At 34.6% G+C, this 19,824-nt stretch overlaps 1 protein-coding gene across 1 annotated transcript in view; it reads left to right on the top strand.

Annotated features, from left to right (window-relative positions):
- The window catches only part of LOC124371770 (replication factor C subunit 1), a 49,263-nt gene extending 29,775 nt beyond the window's left edge, over positions 1–19,488 (top strand). Inside the window, exons 12-13 of the mRNA XM_046830114.1 lie at positions 16,494–16,679; positions 19,302–19,488. Coding sequence (XP_046686070.1) covers positions 16,494–16,679; positions 19,302–19,394 — 279 coding nt within the window. The 3' untranslated portion in view covers positions 19,395–19,488. The remainder of the gene's footprint in view (positions 1–16,493; positions 16,680–19,301) is intronic.
- The last annotated feature ends 336 nt before the right edge of the window (positions 19,489–19,824 follow it).

Genomic DNA, 19,824 nt, shown 5'->3' on the forward strand with positions numbered 1-19,824 from the left:
CACCATAGACAGCCAAGTGAAGAACTGAATTGTTGCAATGTTGAGGAAAACATCAAATCAGGTCAACTAGATAATTTTTTAGTGCTTCGAGAGAGGTCAGAAAGCAGACAAAAAACATACAAGTCCATGACATTCATCAATTCCAAATTGAAGAAATACCAAACCTTGAGGTCTTGCAACAGTCACTTTTATCAAACATCTCATGTCCCAAACCAAAACTGAGTGTGATACATCAGAATATAAGAGGGCTTGCAAAGAAAGTTGACAGATTAAATCACTTTCTAACTTTTATCTCACCATCCATATTGATTCTTACTGAACACGGATTAAACCACGAAAATCTTAGCAACACACGAATCCCTGGATATACTCTGCTGACTGACTACAGTAGAGACAGCCACAAACTTGGAGGAGTTGCCATATACACCAAAGATTCAGAGAGTATCAAGGCAAGCGCTATCGACATCTCTCAATTGTGCACACAATTTACATGTGAAGCAGCCATGGCGAAAATAAAAACAAAAAACAAAGTCCTCTACATTCTAGGAATGTACCGTTCCCCTAGAGGACAAGTTGAGGCAGCTATACAAACTATTGGCAATATTCTAGAAGCAACACACACTAAAGAGAGGCCAATACTTTTAATGGGTGATGTAAACATAGACAGACTCAAGGACTCAGCAGGAAATAAAATACTCGAAAATGAACTCTCCTCACATAATATTAGAAGGTTACCTCTACCAGCAACCCGCATTACTACAGCTACGGCTACTTCAATTGATATGATATGCACCAATATTCAAGAGAATCATATTGAATTTAAAGTTTTTGAAGCTGGCATGTCAGACCACACTGGACAAGTTTGTAAAATTGACACTGACACAAAAAGAAAACAAAAGCAAATTCAAACATACAGAAGAAACTTTTGCAACAAAAACCTGGACTCCTTAAAAGACCTCTTAAACGAAGAAAACTGGCAAGACGTTCACCTGGCATTAAACGCAGATCAAGCATACCACAATTTCTATCAAACAGTAAGAAGAGCTCTTGATGGCACATGCCCTTTGAAAAAATCAAGATCAAAAGGGAGAACTAACCCTAGATTATTTTGTGATCAACTTGCTGATCGGTACAGATCTGAATACCTTTCGGCTATGCACCAGTACCAAACCAGTGGTGATCAAAAAGTTAAAGAATTGATGGTCCAGAAAAAGAAGGTATATGATTTGAGGCTTAGGGCAATAAAACGCAGTGCCACCTCTCAACATATAACCCAAGCACAAAATAAACCAAGAGCTATATGGCAAGTAATTAATGCAGAGAGACACAGCAAACAGCATCGAGATCACAAACTTGAAATCCTGCTAGACGGTAAACTAGAAAAGGATCCTGAAACCATAGCCAATGAGTTTAACAAATATTTCTCTCAAATAGCTGGAGAAACCTTAAAACAGAGACCTCAACATAATATACCTGACAGTACTCAACGACCCTCAATCAACCACTCCACCCCTTTTAGATTTAGACATGTTTCTTCCAAAGATGTCAAAGATGCAATAGCTTCCTTGAAGCCCAAGCTCTCTTTTGGGATTGACGAGAGGGTACCAGCAAAAATGGTTAAGCACTGCGCTCAACAACTTGCCGTTCCTATTGCAAGCATAATCAATAAATCTTTTGCTTACAGCCTATTTCCAACTGCTCTTAAAGTCTCAAAAATCTACCCTTTACATAAAAAAGGGTTACTCACTGAAATAAAAAACTTTCGGCCTATATCACTGATCTCACCTTTTTCTAAAATCATTGAGAAGATTGTCTTAACCCAACTACTATCCTATCTTAAACATGAACAACTCTTGAGCGATGATCAACATGGGTTCCTGAAAGGAAAATCCACTGCTAGTGCTCTCACAAGTATTATTGAATTCGTCATTGATCAGTTGGACGCCCGCAAACATGTCTCAGCGATCCTTCTTGACAAGCAAGGCTTTTGATTGTCTGGGTCATGAACAAATATTAAAAAAACTTGAAGTTTTAGGAGTAAAAGACAAAGAAAATGCATGGTTTGCCAGTTACCTCAAAGGGCGCACACAGATAGTTGAAGTCCAAAAAATGTTAAAAGGAACAAAGTATATATGTAAGTCTAACCCCCAGCCAGTTACAAGAGGAGTCCCGCAAGGATCCGTCCTGGGCCCAGTTTTATTTATCTTGTTTGTGAATGATTTGCCAGATATCATAAAAACTAACAGTAACTCAAAATGTGTAATGTATGCTGACGACGTCCTTCTGAAAAATGACAGTGCACAAGGGCTTTTCCATGACTCTCTATCCACACTTGAAAAAGTAATTAACTACACCAACCATAATGATCTGGTGTTAAATGCTTCAAAGACAGTTCACATAAACTTCAGTCGACTTGCAGAGCCAGCATTGAACTTACCAGGTGTTACTTCAGAGGAAGAAACAAAATTATTAGGTGTGACACTTGATGACGGCCTCACATGGACTAGCCACATAGATAGCCTCTGCAGAAAACTTAGTTCCGGAGTCTATGTAATCAAGAGAATACACTGGGTAGGTGGATTGATAGCTGCAAAATCAGCCTACTATTCGATGATGGAATCACATATCCGCTATGGCATAACGGTCTGGGGGGGGGACTTCAGAAGGCAACCTAAATCGGATTCTGTTACTACAGAAGAAAGCCATTCGTGCCTTGGCCAACTTGCAACCACTGGACAGCTGTAGGGAGGCATTTGAATCTCTAGGAATTCTCACTGTTGTAGCCCTTTACATAAAAACTGTCATACTAGAGACACTTAAATGCGACTTACCAAGAGGGGAAAATATCCACACCCACAACACCCGGAATGCCACCAACTACGTTCTGCCATCCCATCGTACTGCCCAGTTCCAGAGAAAACCATCATACATCGGATGTAAGCTGTACAACGCTCTACCCACATCTTTAAAAGCTCTCGGAAGGAAATCACTGGCAGCAGGACTTCTCAACTGGCTCAAGTCAAGACCTCTCTATTCTATGAAAGAATTTTTTGAGGCTGCACAACAATAAAGGGACGAAATGCAAAATTCATGAATTAAAATAATTACAACTGTGTTCACTATCAAAATTAATGTTATTGACACCATTACGTATCTTGATGATACTGTAAATAAAGAATTATTGTATTGTATTGTATTGTATTCTGTTGAAGATACGTTTCCTGTTCCCGTTGGAAAAGGGGGGAGGATAATTGTGTTGCATGCTGGCAGCTCTGCTGGATTTATTCCTAACTGTGCATTACTTTTTACATCAAAGAAAACCAACGAGTATCATGAAGAGATGAACCACAAAGTATTTTCAAAATGGTTTCAAGATGCTTTACTTCCAAACCTAACGAGGCCCTCGCTCATTGTAATGGACAATGCAAAGTACCACTCAAAAGTAGTTGACAAACCACCTAACAGCAGTTCTAGAAAGGATGAAATAATAGAGTGGTTAAATAATCATGACATACAGTATGAAAAAGGCGATGTTAAAAGCTGAATTGTTAGAACTTATTCAAAGAAACAAACCTCAGACAAAATATGAAGTCGACGAAATTGCGAAGAAATATGGTCACAGAGTACTTCGTCTGCCACCATACCACTGTCACTTCAATCCTATAGAATTAATCTGGGCTCAAGTAAAGGAATATGTTGCAAGAAGCAACAGGAAATTTAATATAACTGAAATATTACAGTTGACGAAAGAGGGGTTGGAACGTGTAACAGAGTCTGATTGGAAGAAGGTAGTAGACCACACGAAGAATATAATCCTAGATGCTTGAAAAAATGAAGGGTTGATGGAAGACTCCGTTGAGCAGATGGTAATAAACATCGGCAATGACAGCTCCAGTGAAGAGGATTCGGACAGTGACAGCAGCGACAATGAAGAGGAAGAACGCGGCAGTAATGTGAGTGGTATTTTCCCTCTCTCTCCGGTGGCAGAAAGAGTGTTGGACTTTGATGAACTGTAAAAAGCCGTACTGATTGATAGTTTGTAATGATTGGTAAATATTACACCTTACATGTTACTAATAAAATTTGTTAAATGCATTTTAATGGCACTGCTTATTTCCTGGTTAAACTGTGCAGCAAAGTCAGTTGGCTTTTTGTATATGTACTGTTTAGTATTTAATTTACTCAGAAATAAAAGTAATTTCCAAAGAGGTTTTAGCCGATTATAAAATGGGCGCTATTGAAAAATTATAAGACAAATAAAAATAATCGACTCACTAAATCTTACATTTTGTAAATAAATCCACGTTTCCTATATATCAAATTTATTTCCTAAATTGAATGATAAGAAAAGTAAAAAAAAAACATCCTTCATCACAAATCTGTGGTTAAAGTTAGTAACATTTATTAATAAATTAAAAATATAACAAGTTTCGAAATATTTTTACAGATTTTTTGTCAAGTAATTAGATTACATTAAGTTGATCGATAAAAGTCACACTGAAGGAAATTTCATATCATAGTCGGATTGATGCCCTAGTCGCAAATTTTGCATTTTGGTCACTCTAGCAATTTAAGTTTAGACTCAACAATTAACAATTATTATACTTTAACAGTTTTAACAGGATACCTTTTATTGGTTAAAAATACTATCCTAAACGAGCTTTACCAGGTTCAAACTACAGTATCTTTATTTGTTTTAAGTTGATTTTTGACCGCGGCACAGTGGTCATTTCAATGGATTTGCTAAGACTTATAAGAATAACTTAGCAGACTTGCATTTACTTAACGAATATAATTTTAGTTCTTTTCAATATACATACTCCTTTGTGTTTTGAAGGTAACTATTAATAACAGTAAAATGTACCATATTCAAATTATTATTATTAGGCCTATGTATATATTTTCAATAATACACTCGTGGTTTCAGTAAAAATCTTTTACAGGGTTTTGATTTCTGATTCAATTACTTATAAAATAACAATTCTCAAAACAACGAACGCTATTAATTTATCGCTTCGATAAATGTGTCCACATGTTTCCGCTGTGAACCACCCCTACCTAGAAGCGGTTGATGTGAACGCTGTGGATGATCGAGTCAGACAGAACAACTTGGCAACACTGTAGCCGACCGGTTCCCGAAGAGCCCCGAACCTCGGCCATCGCTGCCGGGTCCCAATACCCTTCTGTCTTTAATTCAACTATAATATAACTTAAAAACACTAAATGAATAAAAAAAAGCACAAATATAAAAGATAAAAAATCGCTTCACTATTCATCACGACACTGGAAGCCAACTGGGAAAATGTTGTATTTATAGTTGTTTACATCATATAAAAGCTGTACAAAGTAGAAATAACAGTTGTAAAGGTTAGTTTTCATGTATTGGTCTTTGGTATGATGTAAGCCAGTACAGGATAAGTTATACAGGTACTACAAGTGAAACAGAAATTGTCTTATTCTGAGACAGGCACTTTTCATGTAGATACGTATCGTCTCGGAGCAAGACTCTTGGTACTCAAGTGTATTTTTACATTGTCTTGTAGCGAGATCCCTGACACTAAAAGGGTATATATTTATATATATATAAAATAAAAGCCTATTCTAATAATGTAATTACATACAATGTGCTCTCACATATTTGCATACACACATTAGCATGAACAAATGATCACAATGGCTCTTCTATTGTGTTTTATATGTTGAAAGAGTTTATTAATTTTCTCCCCAACGGGAACTCGATTTATAAACAGCTGGATCCTAAGACCTACATTTGATCAAATGTTTGAAAATTGTGTTGTAGGGTATGAATGACTGTGTGAGGTACTAAAAAGTACAGTGCATTTTTTTATTATCTTGGGTCGTCCATTCAAGATTTATTGTGGGATTAGTTTTCCCGTCAACAAAGATTAACGGGATCGAGATGAAACAAGTTCGCCTCAGCTATCGTGCCACGACATGTTCGCCGCTTGACGGGTTGCGGCAAAAATGAACGATAAGTCGCGCATGCGCTACAACGCAAACTCGTCAGACGGACCGGCCAGCAGAGGAGCGAGAGGTCATTCTACACCATCCTATCACGACGATAAGACGTACACTGCGCTGCGATCTTAACCTCACTCCTGCCGACTTGTTCGTGAGATACGGACGTATCGAATTCTTCTTGCTATTGGTAATATATTACTTCAATTACTATACTATACATAATTAACCTTTCATTAATATTCTGTATCGTTTTTATATGTTGTGCCACACGAAATTTACTAATAACGTATTATTCTTGGTATTCTTTTCCTTTACTTACTTTCTTACTTAATCTATGTTCGTGAAATACGGACCTAACCTTTAAATTTAGGATTATTGGTTCTTTACGTTACTTACTTTCTTACTTAATCTATGTTCGTGAAATACGGACCTAACCTTTAAATTTAGGATTATTGGTTCTTTACTTTACTTACAATCTTACTTAATCTATGTTCGTGCAATACGGACCTAACCTTTAAATTGGTTATTGATATTATTGGCTCTTTACTTTACTTACTATCTTACTTAATCTATGTTCGTGCAATACGGACCTAACCTTTAAATTGTTTATCGGTATTATTGGTTCTTTACTTTACTTACTATCTTACTTAATCTATGTTCGTGAAATACGGACCTAACCTTTAAATTTAAGATTAGTGGTTCTTTACTTTACTTACTATCTTACTTAATCTATGTTCGTGTAATACGGACCTAACCTTTAAATTTGGTATTAGTGGTTCTTTACTTTACTTACTATCTTAGTTAATCTATGTTCGTGCGATACGGACCTAACCTTTAAATTGTTTATTGGTATTATTGGTTCTTTACTTTACTTACTATCTTACTTAATCTAATGTTCGTGCAATACGGACCTAACATTTAAATTGGTTATTGGTTATTGGTATTATTGATCTTTACTTTACTTACTATCTTACTTAATCTATGTTCGTGCGATACGGACCTAACCTTTAAATTGTTTATTGGTATTATTGGTTCTTTACTTTACTTACTATCTTACTTAATCTATGTTCGTGCAATACGGACCTAACATTTAAATTGGTTATTGGTATTATTGTTTCTTTACTTTACTTACTATCTTACTTAATCTATGTTCGTGTAATACGGACCTAACCCTTAAATTTAGGATTAGTGGTTCTTTACTTTACTTGCTATCTTACTTAATCTATGTTCGTGCAATACGGACCTAACCTTTAAATTGGTTATTGGTTATTGGTATTAGTGGTTCTTTACTTTACTTACTATCTTACTTAATCTATGTTCGTGCAATACGGACCTAACCTTTAAATTGGTTATTAGTTATTGGTATTATTGGTTCTTTACTTAACTTACTATCTTACTTAATCTATGTTCGTGCAATACGGACCTAACCTTTAAATTGTTTATCGGTATTATTGGTTCTTTACTTTACTTACTATCTTACTTAATCTATGTTCGTGCGATACGGACCTAACCTTTAAATTGTTTATTGGTATTATTGGTTCTTTACTTAACTTACTATCTTGCTTAATCTATGTTCGTGCAATACGGACCTAACCTTTAAATTGGTTATTGGTTCTTTACTTTACTTACTATCTTACTTAACCTATGCTCGTGCAATACGGACCTAACCTTTAAATTGCGTATTATTGGTTCTTTACTTTACTTACTATCTTACTTAATCTATGTTCGTGCAATACGGACCTAACCTTTAAATTGTTTATCGGTATTATTGGTTCTTTACTTTATTTACTATCTTACTTAATCTATGTTCGTGCAATACGGACCTAACCTTTAAATTGGTTATTGGTTCTTTACTTTACTTACGATCTTACTTAACCTATGTTCGTGCAATACGGACCTAACGAATAGACTATTGCTCTGGGTCTACACTTTTCTTACTTAATATTTGTAAATACGATACTGACCAAACATTATATATTGTTCTTAGTGTTGATATTACTTTTGCTCATACTATTTTACATAGCATACAGTGTGTTGCGATTTGAGGTAGCTTTGATTTAGATAGATATCTAGGTAGTTACACTTTTGTCTTTTCTTTAATTGATGATAGTAAATATCTTATTTAACGACGTCATTTTATTTCAAATTCTTAATTTTTTCAAGGCCAGTTGGGTAATGATGATTTACTAAATGCTTGAACGTTACCACCACCTTAGGTGATAGCAATATATCTGAACCCAACTGACATACATAATCCATAAGAATAAAATTTAGACCCCTGGATCGAATCCCCGCTTGATTGGGCTCATCTAGGGTATGCAATACGTGTCATTCTTAACAGTAAATGGTTGTGTTGAGAAAAGACACGTCACATTTTGGCGCCCGAACAGGGACGGATATTCGAACAGACTCGACTGATTGTTTACATTACAGTTATCGTCACGTAAAAATAACCGATAAAAATTAAATATCTAGACTCATATTCTATTTTAGTCCTACCGTATCTACATTGACACATCATGTTTCCATTGAGCTTTCTCCGAATCTGGAGGCTCTTATGCCTTCTGTTTCATTCAAATATACTGCCTACTGGTCGTTCGAAAACTACTGACCCTAAGAGTGAGGATAATAAGTCACACTCACAGACTGGAACTTTAACTACAGATGTTGCTATTACTAGCCCTCTTAAAGACGCAAATGTTACTACCACAACGACTAAAACGTCTACTGCTCCATCAAGTCAAGTCCATTCCGGTACAATACCAAAAGTATTGCCCGTTACTACTGAATCATTAGCCTCAGGGAAACAAACCACGATGAGGGGAAGTTCCGAAAAGGTTGGATGGATTTATAATCTGAAGAAGCCTGAGTTGATTGAAGAAATGTCAAAATATGGGTTACCAATCGAGGGAAATAGTGAAGATCTACGCTCTCGTTTTGTGACTTTCTTAAGGAGCCAAGGATTAGTTCGAACTCCCTCTACATATACAAAGAGTTTAGATAATACACTCTTAAGTGCTGAAAAATACTGAGGTTCAGGGTACTTCAACTATTCCTGCTGCCTCTACTCTTAATACCAGAATGGAAGATTCCTCCCAACTTGAACTTGCCAGTTTTCGAGAAATCTTGGGTCTTTCTCAGAGCGCTAGTGCAGAAACAGTAAAAAGAGTTTTAGTTAATTTAAAAAATATGTCTTCATCCGAAACCAATCATATTCAGCAAGAACCTTTACAACCGGCAAGCCAAAGTCCATATACACTTTTAAATCCTAATACGGCCGTTACTTACTTAGCTCCCCGAGATCCTATATTTACCACTACGGTACCAATAGATAACGGAGTTCAAAGTAACGAGTTTCGGGATACTGCCCCCATTAGCGCTAAAAAATTCGGCCCATATATGCAATATTGCCAGGAAATGGAATCTGCATTATGAAGGAAATGGAGATCCAGTATCTTTCTTAGAGCGACTTGACGAGTTAATGGAATGTTACGATATATCCAAAGAAGAAATCTTAAGAGCTCTTCCCGAACTATTACGAGGAAAAAGCCCTGTTGTGGTTTAGAAACCATAGAGAATTTTGGGATAGTTTTGAGGATTTTCAGACTTCGTTTGAGATGCAATACTTACCACCAGGTTACCGACGCAATCTTGAGGATGAAATTCGCCAGCGTACACAAGGAGAGGCTGAACCATTTCGTAGCTTTATTGTGGCCATAACCACACTAATTCGACGAAGAGGAGGATATAAACTAGAAGAAAAACTCGATCGTATTTATTGCAATATGAGACCAGAATATAAACTAATTATGAGAAGAGGGAATGTATATTCTATACAGGATATGATAAAAGAAGCCGAATATTACGAAAGCTACGAAAGAGAGCGTCTTCTTTACAAACCTCCACCTAACCCTGCACAAACACTGATCCCAGAAACTGCGTACCGTACTATTCCACAAAAAATAAGCAGGTAAGCATGGAAGGAATGAGACATCGCCAGTACAACCCCACTCCCAGGATATGGACAGATAATGGAAACCGGGGACACCAACAATTAAGGCAGTCGGTTAGACCCAATTTGGTTCAAACGGTGCAATATTCACAAGCGGCTACTTTACAAAACGATCAGAAACAGTACAGGCTCGGCGAGGTAAAGTCAAATTCAGGTCCAGGACCTACAGTGAACCCTTCTACTAGGAATATCCGTAGAGAGGCTGTTCCAATTTGCTGGAACTGCGAAGAAACTGGACACAGATTCAGTGAATGTACTAAACCTAAGAGACTCCGCTGCTATAACTGCAAAACGGAAGGTATCAAAACAACGGATTGCCGATGTAATTCGGGAAACGCTTTGTGGATCCCAGACCAAGGAGGTCAGCTGAGATCCCGATATCATTGCCCAACACGACCTCCAACGGGGAAAATCTCCTGTGCCGAAGAATTAACACATTACTCGGGTAGTTTCGGACTTGGGAATCTACGTGATTGTCGACCATATATAACTGTTAACATTCTTGGAAAAACATTTGACGCTCTGATTGATACTGGTGCTATGGTTAGCATAGTAGGCGAAGATTTAGTAGATCATTTAAAATATAATTCTATAAAACCCCTAAATACAAACATACCTTTGCAAATGGCCAATGGTTTTAAAGCCTATGTAAAACACTCGTATTTGGTTAACTTGGAGGTTAACGAATCCCATATTGAGGCAAAACTCTTGTATGTTCCAAACCTTACTTCGTCGTTAGTATTGGGGATGGATATAATAAAGGAGTTAAATTTAGTTTATATAAACACACCGTCTTCAAAACGTGAAACGCAAAATGACGTCAATGATAGCAATATAAACTTAATCAAAAATTTGAGGGCAGATGAACATAAACAGTTGGATTTAACTCTACATAAGGAATCAGACAAGGATTTCTCGGCTATAATCACAAACCCAAGAGACTGTCGATTTCCCTCTACTCAGCCTGAAACGTCCGAGCTCACAGCACGCCTCCCCGAAGGTCGTCAGACTGTAGTGACGGCATGGGACCCGATGCTTGAAGACCCCAAAGAAGCCATCGACAATAATTATGAGGGAAACGAATCCTCGGTTACCTTTTCAAATCCGCCTGATAGTGAAGTTAAAAACGCAGTATCTACCTCCAATAGAACTGAGTGTCTTTCAGGCCATGAAATGGATGAACTGAGGAAGGAAAGTGGTCCAACGCCAAACACATCGCATCAAGATGTTAACATCCAAAAAGAAGCCGCCGCCGAGGATGACTTTGAGATGGTAAATGAATGCGATGTGACGTTGTCGAGAGCATGTTCTCCATGCCTTTCGATCATGGAAGATTCAGAATGGGTAGACAACGAACTAGGAATGGATTTCCAAGAAACGTCACCTAAGACAAACTTAAATTCCAGCACCAATTGCATTACCACAATTCGAGACACTCCACAATTAACCCAACCACCACAACCGGAGAAAACTGAAGCCCCAGAAGAAATAAAGCACGTCCTGGATTGCTCGTTGGACGTCAGAAACGTGCAGGCTGCTTCAAACAAACAAAAAAGATATCGTCCAAAAAGGATTCGGGTATTCAATCCGGACGGCACTTTTGTCCGAATAGATGTGCGAAAGTTGCCACCTGAATTGCGCTGAATTGGTTATTCCAATAGTATATTTTTCCAAGAAGGAAATGTTTTTATTTTTATTAACCGAAGATTAATATTTTGTTTTATTTAGTTCAAGGCAACTGAACTTTCTGCAGTGAAGTGTGTCTCTTTAAAAATTTGAAAACAGTTTATTTTTTTTTTAGTTTTAACAAAATTATTATAAAAGGTCAGCCATTTTAAGTTTCGTTTTCATGTTTTCATTTCAAATTTATTACTGCATTTATATACATTTATCAACATATGGTGTTCTTTTTATTGTTTTATATCATGTTTATTATAATTTAGTACACAATTTTGTTGTGTTCAGAAGAAAAGAATGTTAATTTGTTTATATTTTTAAGTAAATAATTCCTTTGTTAAATTTAGTTTCTACATCTTACTACTATAGTTTTACACTTTAAAATAGAAATTTGTAGAATTTAACTAAGATGTTTAATTTTGTTCGCTTTGTTCTCTTCCCGAAAGAAAGAGGGGGGTGTGAGGTACTAAAAAGTATAGTGCATTTTTTTTATTATCTTGGGTCGTCCATTCAAGATTTATTGTGGGATTAGTTTTCCCGTCAACAAAGATTAACGGGATCGAGATGAAACAAGTTCGCCTCAGCTATCGTGCCACGACATGTTCGCCGCTTGACGGGTTGCGGCATGAACGATAAGTCGCGCATGCGCTACAACGCAAACTCGTCAGACGGACCGGCCAGCAGAGGAGCGAGAGGTCATTCTACACCATCCTATCACGACGATAAGACGTACACTGCGCTGCGATCTTAACCTCACTCCTGCCGACTTGTTCGTGAGATACGGACGTATCGATTTCTTCTTGCTATTGGTAATATATTACTTCAATTACTATACTATACATAATTAACCTTTCATTAATATTCTGTATCGTTTTTATATGTTGTGCCACACGAAATTTACTAATAACGTATTATTCTTGGTATTCTTTTCCTTTACTTACTTTCTTACTTAATCTATGTTCGTGAAATACGGACCTAACCTTTAAATTTAGGATTATTGGTTCTTTACGTTACTTACTTTCTTACTTAATCTATGTTCGTGAAATACGGACCTAACCTTTAAATTTAGGATTATTGGTTCTTTACGTTACTTACTATCTTACTTAATCTAATGTTCGTGCAATACGGACCTAACATTTAAATTGGTTATTGGTATTATTGTTTCTTTACTTTACTTACTATCTTACTTAATCTATGTTCGTGAAATACGGACCTAACCTTTAAATTTAGGATTATTGGTTCTTTACGTTACTTACTTTCTTACTTAATCTATGTTCGTGCAATACGGACCTAACCTTTAAATTGGTTATTGATATTATTGGTTCTTTACTTTACTTACTATCTTACTTAATCTATGTTCGTGCAATACGGACCTAACCTTTAAATTGTTTATCGGTATTATTGGTTCTTTGCTTTACTTACTATCTTACTTAATCTAATGTTCGTGCAATACGGACCTAACATTTAAATTGGTTATTGGTTATTGGTATTATTGTTTCTTTACTTTACTTACTATCTTACTTAATCTATGTTCGTGAAATACGGACCTAACCTTTAAATTTAGGATTATTGGTTCTTTACGTTACTTACTTTCTTACTTAATCTATGTTCGTGCAATACGGACCTAACCTTTAAATTGGTTATTGATATTATTGGTTCTTTACTTTACTTACTATCTTACTTAATCTATGTTCGTGCAATACGGACCTAACCTTTAAATTGTTTATCGGTATTATTGGTTCTTTGCTTTACTTACTATCTTACTTAATCTATGTTCGTGAAATACGGACCTAACCTTTAAATTTAAGATTAGTGGTTCATTACTTTACTTACTATCTTACTTAATCTATGTTCGTGTAATACGGACCTAACCTTTAAATTTGGTATTAGTGGTTCTTTACTTTACTTACTATCTTAGTTAATCTATGTTCGTGCGATACGGACCTAACCTTTAAATTGTTTATTGGTATTATTGGTTCTTTACTTTACTTACTATCTTACTTAATCTAATGTTCGTGCAATACGGACCTAACATTTAAATTGGTTATTGGTTATTGGTATTATTGTTTCTTTACTTTACTTACTATCTTACTTAATCTATGTTCGTGCGATACGGACCTAACCTTTAAATTGTTTATTGGTATTATTGGTTCTTTACTTTATTATTTATTATTATTTATTATTTATTATTAACGGCAAGCAGCCAATTTACATACAGTATGCAATAAGATGGCAGTACAATGTATACAGTGCAGTAAAGAGTACAACTAGTATAAAATAATACAGAGCTAGCAATGGCAGAACACAACACAATATAACAATGATCGATTCCAAGTCCCAATAACTGTCAATCACAACAAGAAAGTTTAGTTATACACTAATATCATATAAAAATCAACAATATATTATGAAATAGACCAACGTACAATAGAATTAACAACAATGTATAAAATAGAATAGTATAACAACAACAAGTACACGTAAATAACAACAACCAAAATAATATAAATACACCAATGATGCAAAAAGTCGAAATTAAATTAAATGTACCTTACAGTAGAGCAGAAACATAATAATAAATACAAAATAGCAAAAGCTAAAAAATGAAACAGTCTTAAAGTTACAGGGGATTTTAAGTGTGTTGAGACAAAACATAAGTGGCCCGCTTTCTGATTTGATGTAGGCCATCAGCGAAAAAATCGCACTCTGATGCAACACGATTCCCCAGGCGAACAAATCTTGCCAGTGGACTGTTGAAGTCGTAGTTCGTGGAGTGGTACTTGCGGCTGAAAAGCCCACTAGATCTGGTGTTTACAGGGATTCTGATACCAATTTCAGCGAGAAGATCTGGGCACTGAACATTTTTACTTACTATCTTACTTAATCTATGTTCGTGCGATACGGACCTAACCTTTAAATTGTTTATTGGTATTATTGGTTCTTTACTTAACTTACTATCTTACTTAATCTATGTTCGTGCAATACGGACCTAACCTTTAAATTGGTTATTGGTTCTTTACTTTACTTACTATCTTACTTAACCTATGTTCGTGCAATACGGACCTAACCTTTAAATTGCGTATTATTGGTTCTTTACTTTACTTACTATCTTACTTAATCTATGTTCGTGCAATACGGACCTAACCTTTAAATTGTTTATCGGTATTATTGGTTCTTTACTTTACTTACTATCTTACTTAATCTATGTTCGTGCGATACGGACCTAACCTTTAAATTGTTTATTGGTATTATTGGTTCTTTACTTAACTTACTATCTTACTTAATCTATGTTCGTGCAATACGGACCTAACCTTTAAATTTGGTTATTGGTTCTTTACTTTACTTACTATCTTACTTAACCTATGTTCGTGCAATACGGACCTAACCTTTAAATTGCGTATTATTGGTTCTTTACTTTACTTGCTATCTTACTTAATCTATGTTCGTGCAATACGGACCTAACCTTTAAATTGTTTATCGGTATTATTGGTTCTTTACTTTATTTACTATCTTACTTAATCTATGTTCGTGCAATACGGACCTAACCTTTAAATTGGTTATTGGTTCTTTACTTTACTTACGATCTTACTTAACCTATGTTCGTGCAATACGGACCTAACGAATAGACTATTGCTCTGGGTCTACACTTTTCTTACTTAATATTTGTAAATACGATACTGACCAAACATTATATATTGTTCTTAGTGTTGATATTACTTTTGCTCATACTATTTTACATAGCATACAGTGTGTTGCGATTTGAGGTAGCTTTGATTTAGATAGAGATCTAGGTAGTTACACTTTTGTCTTTTCTTTAATTGATGATAGTAAATATCTTATTTAACGACGTCATTTTATTTCAAATTCTTAATTTTTTCAAGGCCAGTTGGGTAATGATGATTTACTAAATGCTTGAACGTTACCACCACCTTAGGTGATAGCAATATATCTGAACCCAACTGACATACATAATCCATAAGAATAAAATTTAGACCCCTGGATCGAATCCCCGCTTGATTGGGCTCATCTAGGGTATGCAATACGTGTCATTCTTAACAGTAAATGGTTGTGTTGAGAAAAGACACGTCACAACTGTAAGAAAGGTTGGAAATACAATATTCTCAAGAAATATTATGAAATTTAAATTTATTAACATTTTAAAAATCAAGGCTTAAACTGTACAATTTTAAACAAGAAACAATTCCGATCATATATTATTGTCAACTATTGCTCGGACAGTAGATGAATAGTTTATCATGAGCTGAGTTTACCTCAACACACGAAGAAGCACTGGATGAGAAATTACGTAACAGTTGCACACTTAAACCTGTCTGCTGTCCACCCGTTCATAATCGTATGTGTAGTAGCCTACTGTCACGGTATGTTTACTGCTTATCCCCATTTTGGTGTTTGGGTGTGTGTGTTATTTTTCATTTTTGACTGTACATGAAAGATTATGATATTTTTTAACTACCTGATGATAGAACTTTTGTTCCGAAACATATAGTGAGATCTACATTTGGAACTGTTTTGGCAAGGTATTATTATACCAAAATGTAATTTCGTTATCCCTCCAAACCATCCGTCATCAGAAACTATCTTTAAACAAAGAATCATCTATAGAGCTGAGGCAGGTACATCCACAGCCAAATGGAGTTATCTTACTTTTACTAAACAATGAGTAATCCAGAAGAATATTTAGAACAAGCTTGGAACAGCTCATTATACTGCTGCATTTAGTTTCTATAGTAGTATACTAATGCTTTTCTTTCATTTGTCATTGCTTATGTACAAAACAATAACATTTTATATATAATTATAGGTTAAAGCTGCATTCACCAGAGCCTACAACAAAACCAGTGTTCCAACACCTTACGCCGCTGTACCAATCAAGAAGGGCAGTAAGGCAGATTTTGACAGTTTGGACACAGTTCCTGAGGAAGAAGAAGATGTGCCGGATGTAGAAGAGGAGGAAGAGGATAGCCTGGAAGTTGATTCAATGATAGTGGTATGTGTCAAAAACATATCTGGAACAACTGGAACAGTTTACTTGTTTACAAATACTTTACAAATATTAAAATAATTGAGATTTCAGATTTGCAGTGGTTTCAAAATCTGAAATCAAACTGAAACCCCCATAGAGTTTGAATATATTCAAGCAATGCCCCAAACTAATTTGTTGGCTGTGAAAATTTGTAATAGAAAATTAATCAATTTGTTCCATTTCATTTGGTATCTTTTTTAATTTAACTCTTAACGCACCAAGGAAATTTGGTGCAGATACAGTTAGTGTGCAATTACAGATTTTGCATTGAACTTTCATGTTTTTCAAAGTTTTAATCTATTTTCTATTTCTTGGAAGATGAAATATTATAATAAATAGAAACATTTCTTGAAAACAGCTCAGCCAGTATTGGCTGCATCATAAAATATTAAGTTTTCAACTTATAATAAGCAGCATATGCATATGCTGTGACATTCATTGTCAGACAAAAGAACGTATAAGAGTTAGTTGCACCACATTAATTAAAATGCATTCATAATAAGGTGACTATTATACAGTATATGGTAGAGAAAAGTACAGGATATAATTATTTTCCCAGCATGTGGTTATAGGAACTTTCACAATGTGGCATTTGAAAGGTCTATATTTTTTCTTGTTAAAGAAGATTTTAATGAAAACGTTTTTTCTATGTTCTTTTAAATTATAGTTACTGGCCTATTTTTATCAGACCTCAATACTTTAATAAATTTGCATAATTCAGAATACAAAAATTGACAGTAAAATATTGTCCAGTGTTTAATAATTGGAAATAAAACTTGTTATACTTTAGTTATACACTCCTCTTAAATCAATCCATTATGGAAAAAATCCATTTGTTTATATTTATGTTATTAAAATTTAAAACAATGAACTATGGTTTTCAAACATTCTACATTGCAACATAGTTAAGTACACCTTGTACATAGGCAAACTTTATTAACAGTTTTTGTTTTCTGTAACCAATGAGCAGCTAAAACTTGGATAATCTTGATTATCAGTTTATGGAATAACCCACCCAATTTATAAAGAAAAAATAGCAATTATTGAACACTGTATGGGATTTAATTGCAAGTCATTTTAAATAATAATTACAACTGTACAATTAAAGAAGATAGTGAACATATTTTCTTTGATTTAAATAAATTATTCATTAATAGGTTCCCATTTTTTGTAGATGGGTTGCTCTATTCTTTTAGATGCATCGTGATCTCCTTCCCTCATAGACTTTGACTCATAGAGTGTGTCCTGATGTTTTCTATTATGCTTGGTTGTATGATCAATATATGCAAAATAACATTAAAAGAACTCGTCACAGATTACTGAATACCTAAATCACTTATTTTCCTAAATAGTCAACATAAGGAGCCATTTCAAAACATGAACTTGCCCCCTAAACATAGTCGAATTGTTTTACCCCACCTAACTACCCACCTTTGGCTCTAATACATAGAAATCATGAAGGAAATCTTTTAGCTGTCATAGGGTCATATAAGTCAAAACTGTCATTTGAGGTTGATGAAATCCCCTCAAAAGGAAAGATTTTGAAAAACAGCTAGCAGATCGACTGATAAATATAATTAATTTTAGCAAATTTCCTGCTGCACTGTAGCTCAAGAATCAAGAATCATTTATTGTCGTCCCACATATGTTGTATGCGTTGACAAAGTCAGATAAGGTTTACAATAATGTACTATTAAATCAACAGTCAAGAACACCATCTCTATAGAGAAATTCAAATAAATATACAATTAAAATATTGTCAAAATATAGTATTAATTAAAACTTAATGCTAAAATAAATAATAATAAATTAATAATAGAATTAACAAACAACAGATAACAATAAATAATAATTGTTAAAAATTAAAACATAGCATTATTAAAATTTAAGGTCACTTAAATCATGTAAAAGTATTTCTTCTACTGAATAGAAAGCCTTCTGCTTCAGCCATTTCACAAGACAACTTCTGAAATTCCTTAAAGTAGTGGTAACTGCATCTGGTGGTAGGAGGATAAAAAGTCGATATAAAAATACAAAAGATGAATTGTTACAAAACCAGAAAACTTTCACCCCATCTCATTAATTTCCAGTTTATAAAAAATGATTGTAACTATAGCACTTTGAAGAATGTTCAACGTATAGAGCAACATTATCACATTAGCTTTGAGGCTTACACAGCCAATGCTATGACTATCAGCTAAATTTTCCTGTTCACATTGTTGACACAAAATAGGACATTTGTGATAGCATATTAGTTATTTGCCATTGTTATCTGTTACAACATGTTAATCACATAACAACGTTAAATGTCGAAAATCCTATTATCCTTTCAAACCATCCATTGTTAATAACAAATTTATTAAATTCTTAACATTTTTTGGGCCTGCTATGGGGTGCAATTTTTGTTGACATGTTTAAACTGAAACTGCCAATAAACACATTTGCTTATACAAGTGAGTTGAGGGGGTTGGAGTTGTAATGTGATTGGCTTCAGAACAACCATCAATGGCCAATTTAGCATTGTTAATTGAAAAAAATTAAGCTTAAACAATTGATTATTACCTCACATTTGTTAATTTATTACAGGTTAAGAAGAAGACATCAGCAAAAAAAGTTGACAGTGCCGGACCTTCTACCTCCAAAGGGAACAAGAATTCCAAAAGAGGCAGGAAAAAATAAGGTTTTTAAATCTGATATTCATATTTATTTTTGTGATTGTATTATATATTTCAGAGCTTTTACATGTTTATTAAATATTTTACATCACATTGTACATTTTCCTCACCTTCTCATTTCATTATCATATTCACATTCTCATACCTTCTCATTTACATACTAAGTTGTTAAATTGTCTATAGTTTTTTGTGTCAACTTTTTATTTTATAGTTTTTTTTCTGTTGGTAAATAATAGTTATACACTGATATGTAATAACAACCCTCCACTTACTGTTGTATATTAACAAATACATATTTTTTTCACACCAACTTTTTGGGCTTGATTATTTTAATAAATGGCTACCATACTTGATATTTTCTTTTATATTTATATAATACCGCAAACACTATTATTCTTTGTTTCCTATTTAAATATACTGCCTTATTGTCCACT

The sequence above is a fragment of the Homalodisca vitripennis genome, unplaced genomic scaffold, assembly GCF_021130785.1.
Source record: "Homalodisca vitripennis isolate AUS2020 unplaced genomic scaffold, UT_GWSS_2.1 ScUCBcl_1984;HRSCAF=6292, whole genome shotgun sequence".
Lineage (NCBI taxonomy): Eukaryota > Metazoa > Arthropoda > Insecta > Hemiptera > Cicadellidae > Homalodisca > Homalodisca vitripennis.